Raw genomic sequence first — 18,511 nt, forward strand, 5'->3', positions numbered from 1 at the left:
ATAAAATATTTGTAATAATAATAAAAAGTTAATGTATGCACTTAAAAAGTTTGCTACACATTTTGTTTTAAAAGACTTTATTGTTTAGCTGTTTTAGATGATTCTGGTTGTGTTTTTTGTCTACTTTACTTTGGTTATTTATCTTGAGTTGTCAATGTTTAATTACACAAACAAAGACTCCTCTGCATTTGTTCTTTCTTAAGAACTTACAGAATATTAGTGGTCACTCTCACTAGCCGATGATTACATGCTGGAAGAACACTGTAATTATCAACTTAAAATTAAAAAGCTATTAGAGTAGGGTAGGTTAGGGAATAGGTTTTATTCTGTTGCATGGTGCATTCATGAAAATGCATTATGTTTTTTTGCTGTCTCCCTGCCTTAGCAAACCTCTCATTGCCATACATGTAGATGACTTTGTCCAATATTTTCAGTCTTTACATTTGCATAAGTAAAGAAAACGAAACATGGTAAATGGTAAATGGCCTGTATTTGTATAGCGCCTTGCTACTCCCTAAGGACCCCAAAGCGCTTTACACATCCAGTCATCCACCCATCGACACACACATTCACACACTGGTGATGGCAAGCTACATTGTAGCCACAGCCACCCTGGGGCGCACTGACAGAGGCGAAACATAAACCATAATACTAAGTAGCCTCACTGAAAACTCTGAAAACTGGGCAGAGAAGCCCTTTCATCCAGATAATAATAAATATATTGCTATTTTGCAGCAATTAGACAACCAGAACAGTCACAGAAATTCAGCATCTCAATCTGCTTATGTTTCCTTCACTACTTTTGGATCTGGATCATGTTTACTTTGTCTGTGTATGTTTCTAAGTCTGCCTTGCATCTCTCTGTCTTCCCCATGCCGTTGTATCTCTTGCTGTTTTTCATCTCTTTATGTTTCTCTCATTTTCCTCTTGTCTTCTCTGACTCACCAATTCTCTTCTATTTTTCCTCTTTCTCTCAGAGGCTTTCATGTATTTGAAACTTTAAAATGCAACAAAGTGCAAAGTAGTGGTAGACACTGTAAATTATTCAGTATTGCCATCGCACAATCGCAGAAACAGCCACGGTACTTCTTATATTGTGATGGGCCTGCAATCACTCATTGCCATCTTGTAGTAGCAAAGGTAGATAAAATACACTGTTTATTTACCAAATAAAAATTTGTAAACCATTAGAATGATTAAAAAGACTGCGTATTTAGAGAGTTGTTTTGTGATTCTTGTTCTTTTATTCAATGCACAATGATGTAGTTTATTGCATATAATTAATTACACAGGCGAGTAAACCAAATACCAAGACTGAGCTGACTAATATGGCAAAAGAAACATTGAAAATGTGAGTAATTATAAGTAGAATCTAACATGATTTAGAAAGCTCTCTCTGTTATGTGCCCGAAAGAAAAGCATTAAATTCATTTAAAAAAACCAGAAAAAGTAAAAAAGACAAAACATTATGCCTCAGAGGCGATTTAAGTATGCAAACACATTCATACACAGGTGTAGACACACACTGTTGTCCCTTTGCTGGGCTTCTCTTAAAAGCATTTGCATGTTGCACATTGGTGAAGATCTGGGTTGGGGGTCTGTGTTTGTCCCGTATGTGATGGAAAGAGAGAGTGTGTCACTGTGGTTAAAATAAGGAAAGAGGGAGGTAGTATGAATAGCTTAAAAAATGGGTAAATGATAAAAACAGACAATATTCAAGCAAGCGTGTTCATCTGTGTATGTTAGAAAAACAGGGCACTATTTGGTTGTCCTGATAGGGGGTAGCTGTGAGTAAGAAAGGGCAAACAAGAATAAGACGTAGCATAGGTCTGTATGTATGGGTCCAAGTGCTTGACAGGGGGCCTGTATATGTCAGAAAAAGGGCCTATGTGCAATCAGAAAAGGATATAGCTGGCATAGCGGCTGTGAGAGGAAGACAGAGCGAGAGGAAAATTGTACAAGATAGAAATAATACTGAGAAACATAACTTCACCAGGGATAAAATCATGGAGGTATCTGCAGTACCACAAATTGGCAAGGATGGAAATATATAGAAATATATAGAAATGTATACAACGAACACTGTAAGACAAAAAACTGGAATAGTCAGTCAAACTCTCTTCATTTTGCTTTCTCTATCTAGTGTTTAAAAAGAGCGAGTGGGATGAGTGTAAGTACAAAACATCCTTTAAAAAATACCTATTATTATTGTTGAAAAAAGCATGGATGAAGAAGGATATACGCATAGATGGACGTCAGATTTATGTGGATCACGACTACCCGGCAGAAATCATCCAAAAAATACCTATTATGTGTGAATGTTTGTATTTTATGGTTAGTATACAACAATAATGCCTTAACAGCTGTTGCAACCATCAGACACCAGAGACAAGGTTTGCATAATTGTATCTTATTTGAAAGACAATGTAGATTATTGTACATTATTATTTTTAATTGTATGATTTTTTATGAAAAATTACCTTTCTATAAAATACAAGTGTGTATGATCGTATTTTTCAGAACTCTTATCGTCTTAACTTTTACTTGTGAACATCTGTTAGTAGCACATGTACAAATTTCAATAAGGAGCATAGAAACATGGCATTTTTATCAAAATACAGTTTTCACTTCAGCATGATCTAGCAGACTGTGTGTATTTACTTGTATGTGTACAGTAGTTTGTGATGTGTTTTTGAGTCTGTGCATGTCCTTTGTTTCTGCAAGCTCATTCCCCCAGAGTCCCCTCTGTCCTCTCATTGACAACCTCACCAGCTTGGACACTCACTCTCTTTGTCTTCCACACAGACACAAGCACTATAGATCTGCTTATCTTCCCAGTGTTTTATAGTCAGTGTTGACAAAAAAGCACGAAAAGGAAAATTAGGCATCTTCTCTGAGGTTTGAAATTATCAGTAAATAGAATAACCTTTTGTCAATATTTAAAATTTTTGTTTGAGCATACTTCTATGTGTAAGAATAAATTAGTCAGTGTGAAGGGAGAGAGGTTAAAAGAGGTCTGTTTGTCACTGATATTTCTGCTTTTTGGCTCCATTCATGCATTTTCTTAAATACTTAACTCGGGGTCACGAAAGGAGCTGGTGGCTTTCCTACCCCTTTCTAGAGGTGGAGTACACCCTAGACAGGTCAGAGTCTATCCCAGGTCTAACAAAGAGAGACAGACAACCATAGGAAACCATAGTAGGCAGACGTTTTTGGGGTTTTTTGCAATGTCTTACATGCAATATAATTGGCCTCTTTATTTTTTTTTAAGAAATTATTTACATTTTACAGTTGATTTTTGGCAACCAACATCATTTCTTTGTAAAACTTTGTTTTATCTATTGAGAAATTAAGTAAATAGGTTTCTGCTCTGTGCAATCTTTAATCAGAAGTAATGGCGGCAGATGTCATATAGAACATAACAAATATAATATTCAAAATTGGGGGAAAAGTGAAATTACACCATAGCTCACTAATCTGCACTAAACCAAATGAGGTAACATTCAAGTCACAAAATTGTAATGTTGTTTCATAATCTGCAATTGCATACAACATTCTCTCTCTTTATTTAGTATCTTTGTCTCTTAATTACTCTTAACTACCCTCTACCAGTGCAACCAAACAGTCCTCTCTTTTTCTGTGGGCAACTCCAAGGGGTTGTCCTGCTGTAGATTTTAAAATAGCACCCTATCCTGCTTTCTCTCTTTCTAACATTTCCCTTGACATTATAGGGTTTGATATCTGATGGCAACCCAGATCCGACAGCTGGTCAGTGGAGGCTAAAACATTTTAAAAAGACCCAGCGTGTGTCTGTGCGTGTGGATGCATGGTTGCATGTGTGCATCCAAGTGCACAGTGAGGTGTTGAAATTAAGACTGAATGGATGATGGACTGCCTGGCTGGAATGAAATAAACTCACTAAAATGCACAAAATTATATGCACCTTTACCCACAAACACACTCACACACATGGTTTTGGTGGGCTTTAAACCAAACTGACAGGGGGTTGTCTGCAACAGTGCGTTGCATCTATGTGTCCAAACACTCACACACAAACAATGAAGGTGAAGGTGGTTGATGGTTATGACAGCGTGATATCGTCCTGTGGTTCTGCCTGGCATCGCCTCCCCTATGTTTGAGTCTTTGTCTGTCTTCCTTTAGCAAAAAACATATCTCTGACAGCTCTCTGTGTCTGTGTGTGGTTCTATCTGTCTGTCTATCTGTCTGTCTGTCTGTCTGTCTATACCTACCTACAGTATCTCTTTCTTTTTGCATTAGTCTCATATCTCCCTATGTTTCTCTCTGTGTAAGAAATACACACACCTGCTGTCAGCCACTGGCTGTGCAGGTGCTGAGGGGAAATGCTGTAAGTGACAACTTCCTCTGAGCAAAAAGAGAAAAATTGTTCCTTCACCTTTTTTTTTTCTTGTTCTCCTCCGGTTTCCATCCTTTCCATCCCACCTTGTATTCTTCCAGGGGATGTTGCCTCTCTTCTTGCCAGCGGTGCATGCCTATTGGTGTGTGTGTGTGTGTGTGTTTGTTCTCTATTGTCCTTTGAATTTCCCCTGATACCACCACTTTCCTGTAGCACACTTTGATAAGACAACCTGTCCTCCCTGCACTTACTACATGGTGTGCATCAGTGTGTGTGTGTGTGTGTGTGTGTGTGTGTGTGTGCTTATGCGGATTGTATATGTGATTTTTTTTTTTTTTTGCAGCTTTGAGGGTGACTTAAAGGGAAAGATTTTTTCTACAGCTACCTTCTGCTTCTCTTAAGGAGGACAGGCTAGCAAGGGGTCAGCAACAGGGTTGAATTACAGCAGAGCCACAAGGTACTGAACTCCTCTAACAAAAACAATGCAAGTTTTCGAGGGGAAAAATACAGTTCTCAGTAATCATCATGATCAAACACCACACTAACATTTAGTTTAGTTGTGATTTATATTCACTGATGAATATTTAAACATTTAATACATGAGTCACATACCTCGATTGAGGAATAAAATGCATCAGTTTCAAATCAGCTGCTGTGGTTCTACAGTGGCATATATTGGATGCAATGGCAAACTTAACTTTCAAATCTAACTTCCTAACTCAATCACAGTTGCTGTCTCTATGTTTTTATGTTTTATTTTTTAAAGCTGGGACTAAGCGATGTGTGTTACACCCTTGACAGTGTTTCTACTTCTATTGTAAGGCTACTGGAGGTTCCCCAAAATTGGTGTATTTGTATTTGCTTTCCCTCTTGGGTCAGTGTGCCAGATATCCTCTTTTCACTTTCAACAACCCATTGCCACACACAGACACACACTCATGCTACTGGGCAAAATAAATAATATAATATGAATGCATATATAACACAAACAGGTTCTCCAGGTGCTAAAGAATGAGGGATTAAGAGAATCAATGAGACTGCAAACAAGATTTTTATCTCAACTGACCATTCTAGAAGCTAAATTGCTTAATTGATAGCTAAATAGATAAACAGGGGGGGAAATGTCAATCATCTCCCCTAATCAGCTCTGAGACTCCAGATGTGCCAAACAAGTTACACACTAGTGTGAGTCCAGCAAGTGCGTCTCACAAGACACTGACTGCTGCCAAAAGAGTATCTTTATATCTGGGTTTATAGGCTAGTCCAGTCTATGTAACTGGCTACACGCAGATAGATGTTCGGCTCTATGAAGTATTTAAAGGGCTGTTTTATAAGAGATTGTGATTGTTTCTGTGTTTTTTGTCTAACATCTTTCCTCTGCTTATCAAATTTACTTTTCTATAGTACACTTAAAATATAATTCATTGGTTACATAAAAAACAATACGAAGTACTATTACCTATAAACTCTGTATACAGTATAAGAATGCTGTGGCTGGATAACTGAAAGGAATGGGGTGCCAGCACATTAACCAACCACCACTATAAGAACTGTGTCTTGCTAAGTGCAAGAAAATAACAGTTAGTTGAATAAATAAATGAATTAATTAAGTTGTATTATTACTTTTTTCTTTTTCGAGAATACACGACACCACAGCAGTTTGCTACTCAGTCATCTAATTAGATAAATATTACGATGGATTTTAATGAGCACTGTCAATGAAATTGTCAAATTATGTATTTCTCATACAAAATAACCAATAACCTTATTAAACCACAATGAAAGTAGTGAAATTATGCAATGGCTAGCTTTTCAAGGGTATTACATCAAAGGAATAACAGTAAGTGATGGTTTGATGGTTTGATGATTAATTACCCGCTGAAGAAAGTAATCCATCATTCTACATGTTACCTTACTTTCATGTTACTCCATAAAATGACCTGAAACACATTGTCACATAATTACCAGTTAACTACATAAATCTGAAGCTACAGTTCAATACACCAAAACATATTTCTATCACAATGACTACACGCATACGATCTCTATTTTAGTGTTTACATGTGAACAAAAAGCCAACAACACAAAACGAAGATGAAAACCAGCCGATTTTGTGGCACAACCATCTCTAGGATTGTTTTCAGAGGTCAGAAGAGAATGGTGAGAAAGCTTCAAGCTAAGTTGGTAGCAATAACTCAGATGGCCATTTTTCTATCCTGGATAAGCAGAAGGGCTTCTCTGAACTTGTTCATCCTTGGAGAAGACCAGACCAGTTGCCATTTCTGTAAGATAAAAACAGGAAACTGAGGCTTTAGTTTCCAAAGCCTTATCAAAATTGGACATTAAAAGATTTGGAAAATGGAAAAGGTGTCACAGATTAATATAGCAAAATAAAACCAGTACCGGTACCAAAAAAAGAAGATTTATTCATAACACATGGGAAAAGACCCATGGAAACTGAGTTAACGATAAAAACAATTTTAAAATACTAACAATAAAACCCCTGAAAACTATACATCTCACACCCGAGCCTCAACTCTCGTGCCCCAGTACCACACAACTCACGGACCAGCCCATTGGTTAGGGACCGCTGATTTAAATGCAACAGACTACCTGTGAATTTCTGTTGACCATGTCCTTCCCTTTATGACCACAGTATATCCTTTTTAAACTGATGCATTGTCATGAACTTTGTGGAAAACACCATGTTACCCCAACATCTTGAATACAGTGGCCAAGATGGCCATTTTGCCTAATCATGTTTTATGTATGGCTAGAGACTGGCAACATATGTAGTATCTCATAGGCAGAGGAGAAGACAACTTATATATAATGTTTGTCTGCTGTGGAGGTGAATTTTAATTCACATCTGCACCTTCAGACTTAAGATATGAAGGATCAGCCCTATGTTTTATCATCGGAGAAGGGGTCCCCTGAACTGAAAAGGTGAAAAGAGAATAGTGTTGGAATAAAATATCATCCTCTTACTCCTTATATCAAGCCTCATCACAGGTCAGGGCAGTAAAAACAAGAAAATGTGCAAAAAACAACTTATTTATTCCAAATATTACTGCAAATATTTATTGTCATCAGATGAGATATGCATCTCTTCCATCTCTGGACAGCTGACAAGGAGGCAGCTAAACAAGAACAGCTCAGATACCCTCTGAGAAACAGTTTACATTCTCACATCAGGTGAGAGTTTATTTGCTAAGGGTCTGAGTCCAACAATATTAGATTAACTTCAAAGAAAGTTTTACTACCCAACAGCTAACAGAGGCTAACAGCAGCACCTGCTGACAGAAAAGTTCAGTTCAACAACTCACCTGAGTATCATTGTCCTTTGACAGAACTGAGTTTCACTGACTCATCTACTCGTATCTGACTCATTTGACAATGTTTTACAGCCTCCTCCAGAGTAAAAAGACGCAGACACATATTGACAGCTGATGTAAACAGCGAACTGACAGCCTGCAATCGCAGTCAGAGTTGTTTGTCCTACAGTGGCCAGAGATATGTACTTGAGTATGGAGGGTAGGAAAACAGTCGAATGACTAAAGATTATTACTAGTATTATTGTAATTAAAGTTCAATTGCATTTTTTTGAACAAAAGGGTTTTTTTTTTGGTTTTTTTTTTTTCATACAACCTACAGCTCCATCTATGCATGCATCCATTGAAGAAACGAATTTCCAGCGCTGGAATAAATGAATCATTCTTCTGGTCACTAAACCAGAGCTTGTGACCACAGGTGAGGGTAGGAACCTGATGGGTAAATTAACAGCTCAGCTTTAATACTTGGCTTTTTACGTGGCTCTTTTTGCCATAACAGGTTGGTACTGTGGATGGTATACCAGTGAGCCCCTCAATACAATATGATACTTTAATTTAGGGCCCATGGCAAACAGTAAATGTATAAATAGTTCACTTTATGAAAAGTGTATAGGCAAAATTGAGTATTTTTTAATTTTCCCTTAGGGCAAGTTTGTATGTTTGAAAAGCAATAATAATAAAAGCGATGATGTGGCATCATTAGGAACAAACTTATTGAAAATGTCATAAAACTGTAATGATTAAAAAAATGTGAGATATGACAAAAAATCAATTAAATTAAATTCAGTTTTATTTATACAGCGCCAAATCACAAGAACAGTTGCCTCAAGGTACTATATTGCAAGGTAAAGATCCTACATAATACAGTGAAAACAGAGAAAACCCCAAAAATTATATGACCACCTATAAGCAAGCACTTGAGAAGGAAGAACTCCCTTTTGACAAAAACCTCCAGTAGAACCAGGCGCAGGGAGTGACAGCCATCTGTCGTGAACGGTTGGAGTGAGGGAAGGAAGACAGCACAAAGACAAGAACCAGAACCAGAGATTAAAAATAACTAATAATATAAAGAGGTGTATAAACACAGAGTTATTGAAAAAGGTGATTGAAGAAGATACACTAAGTGCATCATGGGAATCTTGAACCTGCATATTTGTTTAATATGCTCATTGAAGGACATATCCTGGTCAAAAATGACTCCAAGATTATCCTCACAGTGTTACTGGAGGCCAGAGTAGTCCCATCTAGAATAAGCATCTAGTTAGATACCATGTAACTACGATTTTTAGACCGAGCATCAAAAACCTCAGTTTTATCTGAATTTAGAAGCAGGAAATTAGAGGTTGTTACGTCCCCCCCACCATGGCGGAGGCAAAGGTAGGAAGGAGACAGCAACACTGGACAACCACAATCAATGAAGGAGGAAGACCACAGAACAGTTAAGTATCAGGCAGGATTTATTGGGTGCTTGCCTGGATAGTCAAATTTAACAACAGTAAAGAGGTGGGGGAGGAGGACTGGCGGTTGATCCAAATCAAAGAAAGTAATAAAACAAAAAGAGGTCAGTAGCTTCCAGGGCCTAGCCTAACTGAAAGAAAAATGCAAAACAAAAGGCCTACCTAGCTACTCGATAAAAGTCAGTGAAAACATACAAGGGTGGCATCAACCGCATAACCTAGTGTGACTAACAGAGTAAAATCTACAACCAGTGTATAGGGTACCCCGGCTTACCTGTCCAGCCTCCCACCACACACAACATAAAGATGCCTGTTCGCAAATGTTTGTCAAAGCAGAAGCCAGCAGCCACCAGCTGGCCAGGGAGCGGCTCATTTGTAGTGTTCCTTGGAGTGTGATTGGCCAACTGAGCCCAATCCAGCCAATAGACACCTGCCAATCAACTTCGAACTGGCCAATCAGAGGAGGCCTGACGCCTGAAAGATGAATAGAACACAACACAGAGTACAAAAGCAAAGCCACACCCCTTGGCACGTAACAAGGTCAACCACATCCTTATGTCTTTAACACATTCCTGTAGTTTAACTAATTTGTGTGTGTTATCTGGCTTCATGGATAGATAAAGTTGGGTTTCATCTGCAGAGCAGTGAAAATTTATGCTATGCCTTCTAATGATACTATGTAAAGTATAGTATATTGGTAAAACATGTATAATGTAAACAGAATTGGTCCTAGCACAGAACCCTGTGGAACACCATAACTAGCCTTATTGTGTGAAGAGGACTCTCTAATCGCTGAAATAAAATATCGTCCACAGTATGGAACGCTGCACTAACGTCAAGCAGGAGAAGTCCACTGTCAGAGGTCATAAGAAGATCATTTATAACCTTCACTAAAGCTGTTTCTGTACTGTGATGGGCTCTGAAACCTGACTGATTAGCTCAAGAACAGTGCATAGACAGCTTCATCGAATGGGTTTCCTTGGCCGAGTAGCTGAATCCAAGCCTATATTACCAAGCGCAACACAAAGTGTCAGATGACATTCTCTGAAATGAAAAATCATGCTTCTCTAGCAATCCAATGGAAAAGTCTCGGTTTGGCAGTTGCCAGGAGAATGGCACTATGCAACTGCATTTTGCCAAGTGTAAAGTTTAGTGGAGGGGGAATAAAGGCGTGGGGTTGTTTTTAAAGAGTTCAGCTCAGCCCTTTAGTTCCAGTGAAAGTAAGCATACCAAGACATTTTGGATATTTTCAAACTTTATGGCAACAGTTTGGGATGCCCCCTTCCTGTTCTAATTTAAGTGTGCATCAGTCCACAAAACTCTCAAATGGACTTCTGGAAGAAAGGTCAAAGATTCCCATAAACACACTCCTAAACCTTGTGGAAGGCCTTACCAAAAGAACTGAAACTACCACCCCACCCCACTAGGGTAGGGTGACATCTTATTAAACCTTATGGATTAGGAATGGGATATCATTTAAGTTCACATATGTGTGAAATCAGATGAGCAAATACGTCAGGCAACACAGTGTACCTCTATAAACCAGCTACTGAAGCTATCTGTAGGATGGGAGATAAAGCTGGCAAAATGAGCAAGAGCCCATTTGTGGGGCTTTCATCTTGTGTAAATGCCACACTTAATTATATGTCTTTTCATTTCTATTTTGCACAGAAGTACAGGTTCACCAAAGTCAAGCAGTTTGTAACCTGCGCGTGACCATGGTTGTAAGGCAGTTTGCAAATGAAGGTCAGATGACATATTTTGACCCATTCGAACAACCTTGACCCATTGTATCAGTAACAGGAATAACACCTGAAGGTCACTACTGCCTGCAGGAAAGTGTGAACTCCTGCAGTGGTTTTTGTTTGCTCAGTTTTGAGTGTTGGAGAACAATGTACTGGTGTGTGTATGTGTGAAAGTGTCTGCGTATGCGTATGCACTAGAGGACAGTGTTATATTGTTTTGGAGCCTTGTGGTTGGGACAGAGCTAACACCTGAATGAACCTGTCACTGCAGACACATTGCTTTTTCAGCTCCAGCGATTACACTGCACCCAAACACACTGAACAATTTTTGGGTGGTGCTTTGTACATGTGTGTATGTGTAAGTGTGTGTGTGAAACAGGGAGAGGAGTGTGTTACTTGTGCACTGGCTGTGTGCAAGTGTCTGTGAGTGTGAGAGAGACAGGAATAGATAGCAAGAGTGACAGAGCGTTGTGTCTCAGAGTGTACATGTCTAAACTACTGCTGTGTGTTGGGTTTCACCCAGGAAAATATGAAATAGGGCTACTACTGTGTCCTTCGGGGTTTAATAATGAGTCATTTTGAGGAATATACACATGAACATGCATACATAGGGGATGGTAGACAATGGCAGTATTCAAAAATTCAAAGACATCAAAACCTTAATTCAAGTGAAAAACAGAGGATTGCTCCTGAATATTTCATATGCAGAAAACACTAATGGAATTGGACTTGATAGTTAAGAGGATGTTTCAAGTCCAAAGATATTGATATCATTACCTCATGCTGCATTTATATCATATTGGAGGAACAGTATTAGATTTACACATCAACATCTACCCATCCATCAGTCACTTCCTCAGTGCTTGTCCAGGGTTGTAGGGATCAGTTCTCATAAGGTGAGAGGTGAGCTACACCAAGAAAGGTCTGTTGCATAAATCTAGTCAGTTAGTATTAATTTTTAGACAGTATGTGGCATGGTGGTTAGCACTGGTATCTTACAGCAGAAAGGTTTTGGGGGGGTTTCTGTTTTTTGCTGTGTCTGCATGGATTTTCTCCAGTACTCCAGCTTCCTCCCATAGTCCAAAGACATGCAGTTGGTGGAATTAGTTAACTGGTGATTGTAAAGTGTCTGTAGGTGTAACTGGTTGTCTGTTTCTGCGTTAGCCATGCAACAAACTGGTGACCTGTCTAGTGTATACCCCACCTCTCCCATTATGTTAGCTTGGATAGGCTCCGTCAACAGTGAGTTGCATAAGTGGAAGATGATGCATAGAAGGATTGTGGAAAACACCAACATCAATTTAGCGGAAAAGCATATAGCACTGTGCAAAAGTCTTTAGCCACTCCTCACTTCTTTATATGTGGTAGGAAAATGAGAAATAGGTGCAGCAAGCTATTACAACTTCTGCAAAAATAAATAGGCTTCTGATGAGGCTTCAGTGAACAGTAGACAGATCAACTGAAGAGCCAGATGCATCTCTTAAATCCTGTGTCAGGTATAGCCTTCGACTGAAAATCAGTGAAAAAACAGCTAGTTTCCAGAAAAAGCCTTTGAAAGACCTTCAGAACACCTGAAGAATTAATACTCAAGACCATTTTAAACAATTACAAGAATGTCAGGCTTCTTGGAAGGAAAATACATGTAATGGGTTATAGTAGTACAGGATCTTTTTTTTTTTTTTTTCTTTTTGCGCCCGTCCCGTTTGGCTCTTTTGCCATCAGAATTGTTGTCTAAAGGCAAAGAAAGATGCCCAACGGATTTACTTTACCAAATTGACCATCCCGGCCTTGCCGTAATGGTCCATTTGATTCACCTTTTATTGTTTATTTTATTTTCACTTACTGAATATGGGACAGACTTGACTGGGGGAAAGAAGGGGAGAAAGAAAGAGGGAAAGAGAAACAGCTGAGAAGAGGGACGGGGGAGAAGGGCAAAAGACAAAAACCAACAGAATGAGCAGGAAAAAAAAAAAAAATGCATATATCAATCACCTGGATCACCTGCTGAGAAAGAAAAAAGAAAACAAGCAGAAGAGAACAAGAGTAATATAATAAACAACATCACAATGATATATGGGAATATGACAGTAAATACTAAATATTAAACATTATTGTGCAGCACATAAGATCAACAGAACACAGTGTGCTTTGAGGTAGGAGCCAAAAAGGGTGTAGTTTGTGGGTGTGATCACCCGTGTGTACACCTGTGAGCATGGACGCGCTTGTTTTTTTTTTTTTTTAAAGGTTCCTTCATGTAATGATCTGCTAGAGGGTGTGGGGGGGCCACAGCCCCGTCCTCCAGGGCATGAAGCAGGTATGGAGGAGATCAAAACTCCAGACATCCAGAGGCCCCCAGAACACAAGAGACCAAGGAAGACCAACAGAGGGGCAGCCGCGCCACTGTCCCGGAAAGAGCTGAGGAGAGTCCCAGATGAGGGCTCACTCAGCAGCCGCGGAGCAGAAGCCAGGGGGAGTTGCAGTGACGCGCCCGTGAGCTCCGCCGGCAGCCAGCCGTGCCTGAGTGACCGAGCCCCAGGCCGAGAGGCCGGGGGCACCCCACCTCCGAAGTGTAGTACAGGATCTAAGGCTAAAACAGAGTTTGAAAGTCAATATTTCAAATGAAAACCAGGCTTCTTGAAGAACATCTGGAGCTCTTCTTTGGATGGTCACTGCATTTTGTGCCGAGATGATCTGACACCGCTTTAGTAATGTTGAGGTCTAGGCTCTGAGAATTATAGTCCATGATGGATAGTGTTCCACTTTGTCGTTTTTTTTTTTCTATCCAGGTATGCTTTCAATGCATTGGTAATATATTTAGGATCATCATCATGCTGAAAAATGAAACCATTACCAATCAGACGTTTTCCAGATGAAATCCCATGGTGGATTAAAATCTGACAGTACTTTTCTGTTTTCATAATTCCATCAGTTTTTACAAAATCCCCAACGCCACTGGTTGAGATGCAACCTCAAACCATGACAGAACTTTGAGCGTGTTTTACAGATATCTGTAGAAACTCACCATTGTGCAGTTCTTCTGATCTCCTACATAAATACTAATATATACAAAAAAGGTGAGTAAAAGTAAATCAGAAATTCCAATTTTCATTCAACATTCCATAAGGCCTGTTGCCACTGATTTTCTGTTCAGCACTTCTGTAACTGGGCATACCTCAGCTTTTTCTCCATGTTTCTCTTAATGGTTTAATTGAGAACTTTACTGATGAGGCTTCAGCAAGCAGTAGACAGATTAAGTGAAGGGACAGATGCATCTCTCAAGTCCTTGTCAGGCATAGCATTGGACTGAAAATCTGTGAAAAATCTGTGAAAGACCTTCAGAATGCCTAAAAAACTACTGCTCAACACCATCAAGTCAGGCTTCTTGGAAGCAGATTTCATGTAATGGCTTACACATGGTTTGCATGCAGGATAAGTTAAAAGCAGGATGAGTAATAAATAAAATTGTCCTGTTTCTAGACTATATGGTTCACTATATAGCAACTTTACTGTACAGACTTAGTACTAAGAAAGAAACCATTTTAGCTGTACTATGATGTTGTGTTAGGCTTGTTAAGAGACAAAGTAAGGCGGACAGATTTGCAGAGATAGATGAAACAAAAGCAGGTCAAGGGGAGCTGACACCCATCAGCTTTCTCTCCTTAATCTATCAGTGTAACACATCTCTTGCCCCATCTCCCTAGACACAATGACATGCCAGATATCACAGGCCCTCAGCAATTGGCTTTGTCATGGCCTTTAACCCATGCGGATCTGTGTGTGTGTGTGTGTGTGTGTGTGTGTGTGTGTGTGTGTGTGTGTGTGTGTGTGTGTGTGTGTGTGTGTGTAGTAGATGGTACTTTAAAACACAAGCTCAAAAATTAATTTACAGCTGCTCTTTCTTTGTAATGTTCCACTAGCCACTGAACACATGTAAATCTGTGCTTGTGTTTGTGTGTTTGCTGAGGTTGGGTGTTAATAAAGACGAGAAACAGAGAATCCTTAAAAATAGAATTAGACATATAGCCACACAGAGAGTTTTCAGTTGTTAAAATGTAGATGAAATATCAGTTATTATCCTGTGAAATCATTGGCTCTGGTGTATTGCAAATGTTATCTCCAAAATGCAACCCAGGAAACCTTTTCTGTTCTACTTGCTATGAACCGTAAAGTGGGTATCTGTGACTTCTATCTCGATGCAGAAATTTACACACATATTACAGGTAGCTTTTCTATTTAATACAGGATATGTTTCTTTTGCTCTGTGTGTGACATCTTAAAGTGGGAAAAACACAGCATTTTATGACACTTTTGTTGTAGATTTTTTTTGTCGTTCATTTATCCCAACTCTGACCACAGTGTTCACTACTGACACTGACTTTCAGACACCACACTCTATTTCAAAGCTGGCTGAAGTCTAGAAGAAGAAGAAGATGCAAAGAATTTGTGTGGTGACAAATGATAGAATGGTCTGTAATTCACAGTAGCAGCAGGTAGAATCAGGATGTCTGACAGGCAAGGAAGCAAAGCAGGTAATGACAGTCTGAAAAGTTATAAGGGCATGATGTGCTGCAGGAATCCAAGTTGTCAAAATGACAGACACATTTCTGTGGATACAAATGAGGACATGAATCGGGATGTATGTGAAGAGAAGATTTCTTAAGTTGCAGTAGTTTCCCAGGTAGAAAGTTTTAAGTGAATCAGTTACTGATGCGCGCAATACCAATAGGTTAATCGGGTAAACTTTTTACATCAGTTTGTTCTCATCTCAAAGAGCAATTTAATACCACATTTTCAGATACCTAATGCTACACACTATTATGCAGTTGGGGCCCTGTGGCATTGGTACTGACATGCTATCTATGGCAATGTCAGCCACCAGGAGCCACGGTATCAATATTAGAGAGCCACAAATCTGTATTAGGAGGTTGAAGAGGTGTTAGTGACATATACTGGGAGTTCATTTTCTTTCTTTCTTTTTTTTTGCAAAGTTGTTCAATTTTTCACCTTTTTCAACCGAAATTGTTCTTTTTTTTCTTACTTTTTAGGTTTAAGCACTGCAAACTACTTGTTGAGGTTTAGCACAACAACATGTTTTAGGTTAAAACACACACGCCTCCACAGCAATAACTGTGATGATTGACAAATAATGATTTAGGGGTTACAGACCCCTCCCTTAGCTCTGGGGCACATAAACCAAAGGACACCTTGTGCATAAATGAGCCACACCAGCAGCTGTGATAAACAGTGCTAAGCGATGATGTGGGTATTAGAAAAGGCTTGTCCGTCAAGGCAGTTATCCAAAGGGTGTACATTAAATATGCAGTTTTACTTTAAACAGTAGGATCTCGAGCAAGTTTGTAAGACTTAAAACCTGCTCAGCTAAGATGTGTACCCCATAATGAGGTTCTGTTCTGATATGATATGATATGATATGGAGTTTCTGATAATGACATTGCTTTGTATTAAACACTGTTTTTCTTTGTTCCTTAAAACATTTGGTCATTATCATTGTCATAAACAGTGGTAGTAGTGTTTGTTCAGTGTCAGGAATTGTGACTGGCTCAAGGGTACCCATTCTGAATATTTTAAAGAACAAATAAATTATTCTACCATATAAAAATAATAACTGTAATCTACGTATTATATTGGTCTCCACTGCCTTTGTGTTAGTATGTTAGTGATGTCTAAATCCATAGAGCATCCTATAAAGACAGCAAATATTTCTAATATCTCTAACATCTCTAACCACTGTTTGTCTTTGCAGTTTAGAAAGTCCTTCCTATGAGGTGATGCAGCTCGACTTTGAGGTGGATAACGTGATTAACCTGGTGCCAACCCAGACTCTACACTGGAGCGTTGAATACCCAGCTGGCACACAGACAACTTCCAGGCAAACAGAGAAAGTTTCACACCTCTATATCAGCAGCGCCGACATACAGGGCATCGTACCACTGGCTGAGGTAAGGGATGATTTGATAGATGAGTACAGATATAGATATCTATGAGCATACATATTGACATTCCCAGCAGCACACACTTGTTACATTTGCTGGAATAGACTTAATTTTTCCCTCCATTTCCCTCCTCCTTCTAACCTTCTTGCTGACACCCCCAGCCACCTCCTTCCTCTAGGGTGATCAAAGCTGGAAAGGTCAACTTGTTTACCCCCTCCTGTTGCTACAAGCCTCCCGGTCTCTCTCTCTCACTCTCTCTCTCTCCCACCTTCTTAGACAGACACACAGCAGTTTTTTTTTCCTCACAGGTTTCAAAATAATAAGCAGCCTCACAAGCAGTCATGCAGATTGACAGACTGACATAGAGTCACTCACACAGACCTTGTAATAACAATCATTGCCTAAAATTCACAGATGCCCTTACTTTCACTTCCCTATTGTATCCTGTAGGTGTCCTTCCTTGTAATAATTAAATACAAAGGCTGCCCTTTATACATATGTAAATTGAGTTCAGTTCAGTTTTGTTTATATAATGCCAAATCACAACAACATTCACCTCAAGGCACTTTCTATTCTAAGGTGAAGACCCTTCAATAATACAGAGGAAACTCTAAAAAATCTAAAGCACATGGCGACAGTGGGAAGGAAAAACAACCCTTTAACAGGAAAAAATATCTGGCATCTGCCTGATGCCTTTATTGGTGTTTATTGGACTGGTGGTCCTCTGCCATGACCATTTGGAGTTGAGGGGAAAACCTTCCATGTTCTTAGACTTTAAAAAGCACTGACATTAGCAACAAGTCTTCAGAACAAAACCAAAGGATTAAAAATAGGCATTTATTTATTTATTATACACTTGGAAAATGAGAGGAAATAATCTAATGCTAATAACATATTGGCACTGTAAATTAGCTGTAGTGGGCAGCAGGCCATACTAGGCAGCAAATTTGAAAGATCATAGCAAATGTTACACAAATACTTTAATTAAACTCTTAATTAAACCTTTTATGGGGTCCAGTCAAAAACGGCCAAGCACTATTCCATTCATCCATCCATCTTCTTTTGCTTATTTGCATATCTTTTGATATGCAAGCCTATCCCAGCTTGCATAGGGTGCGATGCAGGGTATAGCCTGGAGAGGTCGCCAGTTAATCTCAGGGCCAGCACTAATTGATGCATCCATCCATTTTATTTTGCTTATCTAAATCAGGGTCGTGGGCCATGAAGCCTGTCCCAGCTGCTATGCAAGAGCCAGTGTGGTTCCAGCACTAATTCAAATTCTGTTAAATAATATGATATGTTTAATTTACATTTAATTATAATTTTTTAACTTTTGTTGTTTTTTTGTTGTTGTTTTTTTTGTTGCTTGCATTATTTATTTGAGTCTTCGTTGAGTTCTTTGAGATTTATAAGTACAAGGAAATGAACAAAAATAGTTACAGTGTATAAAACATATCTATTTGGAGAAGTAAAACAAATTTCACCGTAAATGAGTAAAATGATCTTTTACTCTTTAGTACTGTAGATTTGGTGCATACAGAGAGAGACAGAGAGAGAAAGAAAAAGACTCATAAAGTTAAATTTAAAACTGTCTGCCTGCAACATTTCTATTAAGACAAAATATCCCTATTACAACATACACTGGAAA

At 38.9% G+C, this 18,511-nt stretch overlaps 1 protein-coding gene across 1 annotated transcript in view; it reads left to right on the forward strand.

Moving 5' to 3' along the window:
• The window catches only part of LOC147317771 (transmembrane protein 132C), a 285,996-nt gene that overhangs the window by 184,421 nt on the left and 83,064 nt on the right, over positions 1-18,511 (forward strand). The window contains exon 5 of the mRNA XM_086315084.1: positions 16,674-16,869. Within this exon, the coding sequence (XP_086171210.1) occupies positions 16,674-16,869 (196 nt within the window). The remainder of the gene's footprint in view (positions 1-16,673; positions 16,870-18,511) is intronic.

The sequence above is a fragment of the Aulonocara sp. 'chitande type north' Nkhata Bay genome, linkage group LG12, assembly GCF_057382095.1.
Source record: "Aulonocara sp. 'chitande type north' Nkhata Bay isolate Kocher_YH1m ecotype deep benthic linkage group LG12, A_spYH_male_GT1.1, whole genome shotgun sequence".
NCBI lineage: Eukaryota > Metazoa > Chordata > Actinopteri > Cichliformes > Cichlidae > Aulonocara > Aulonocara sp. 'chitande type north' Nkhata Bay.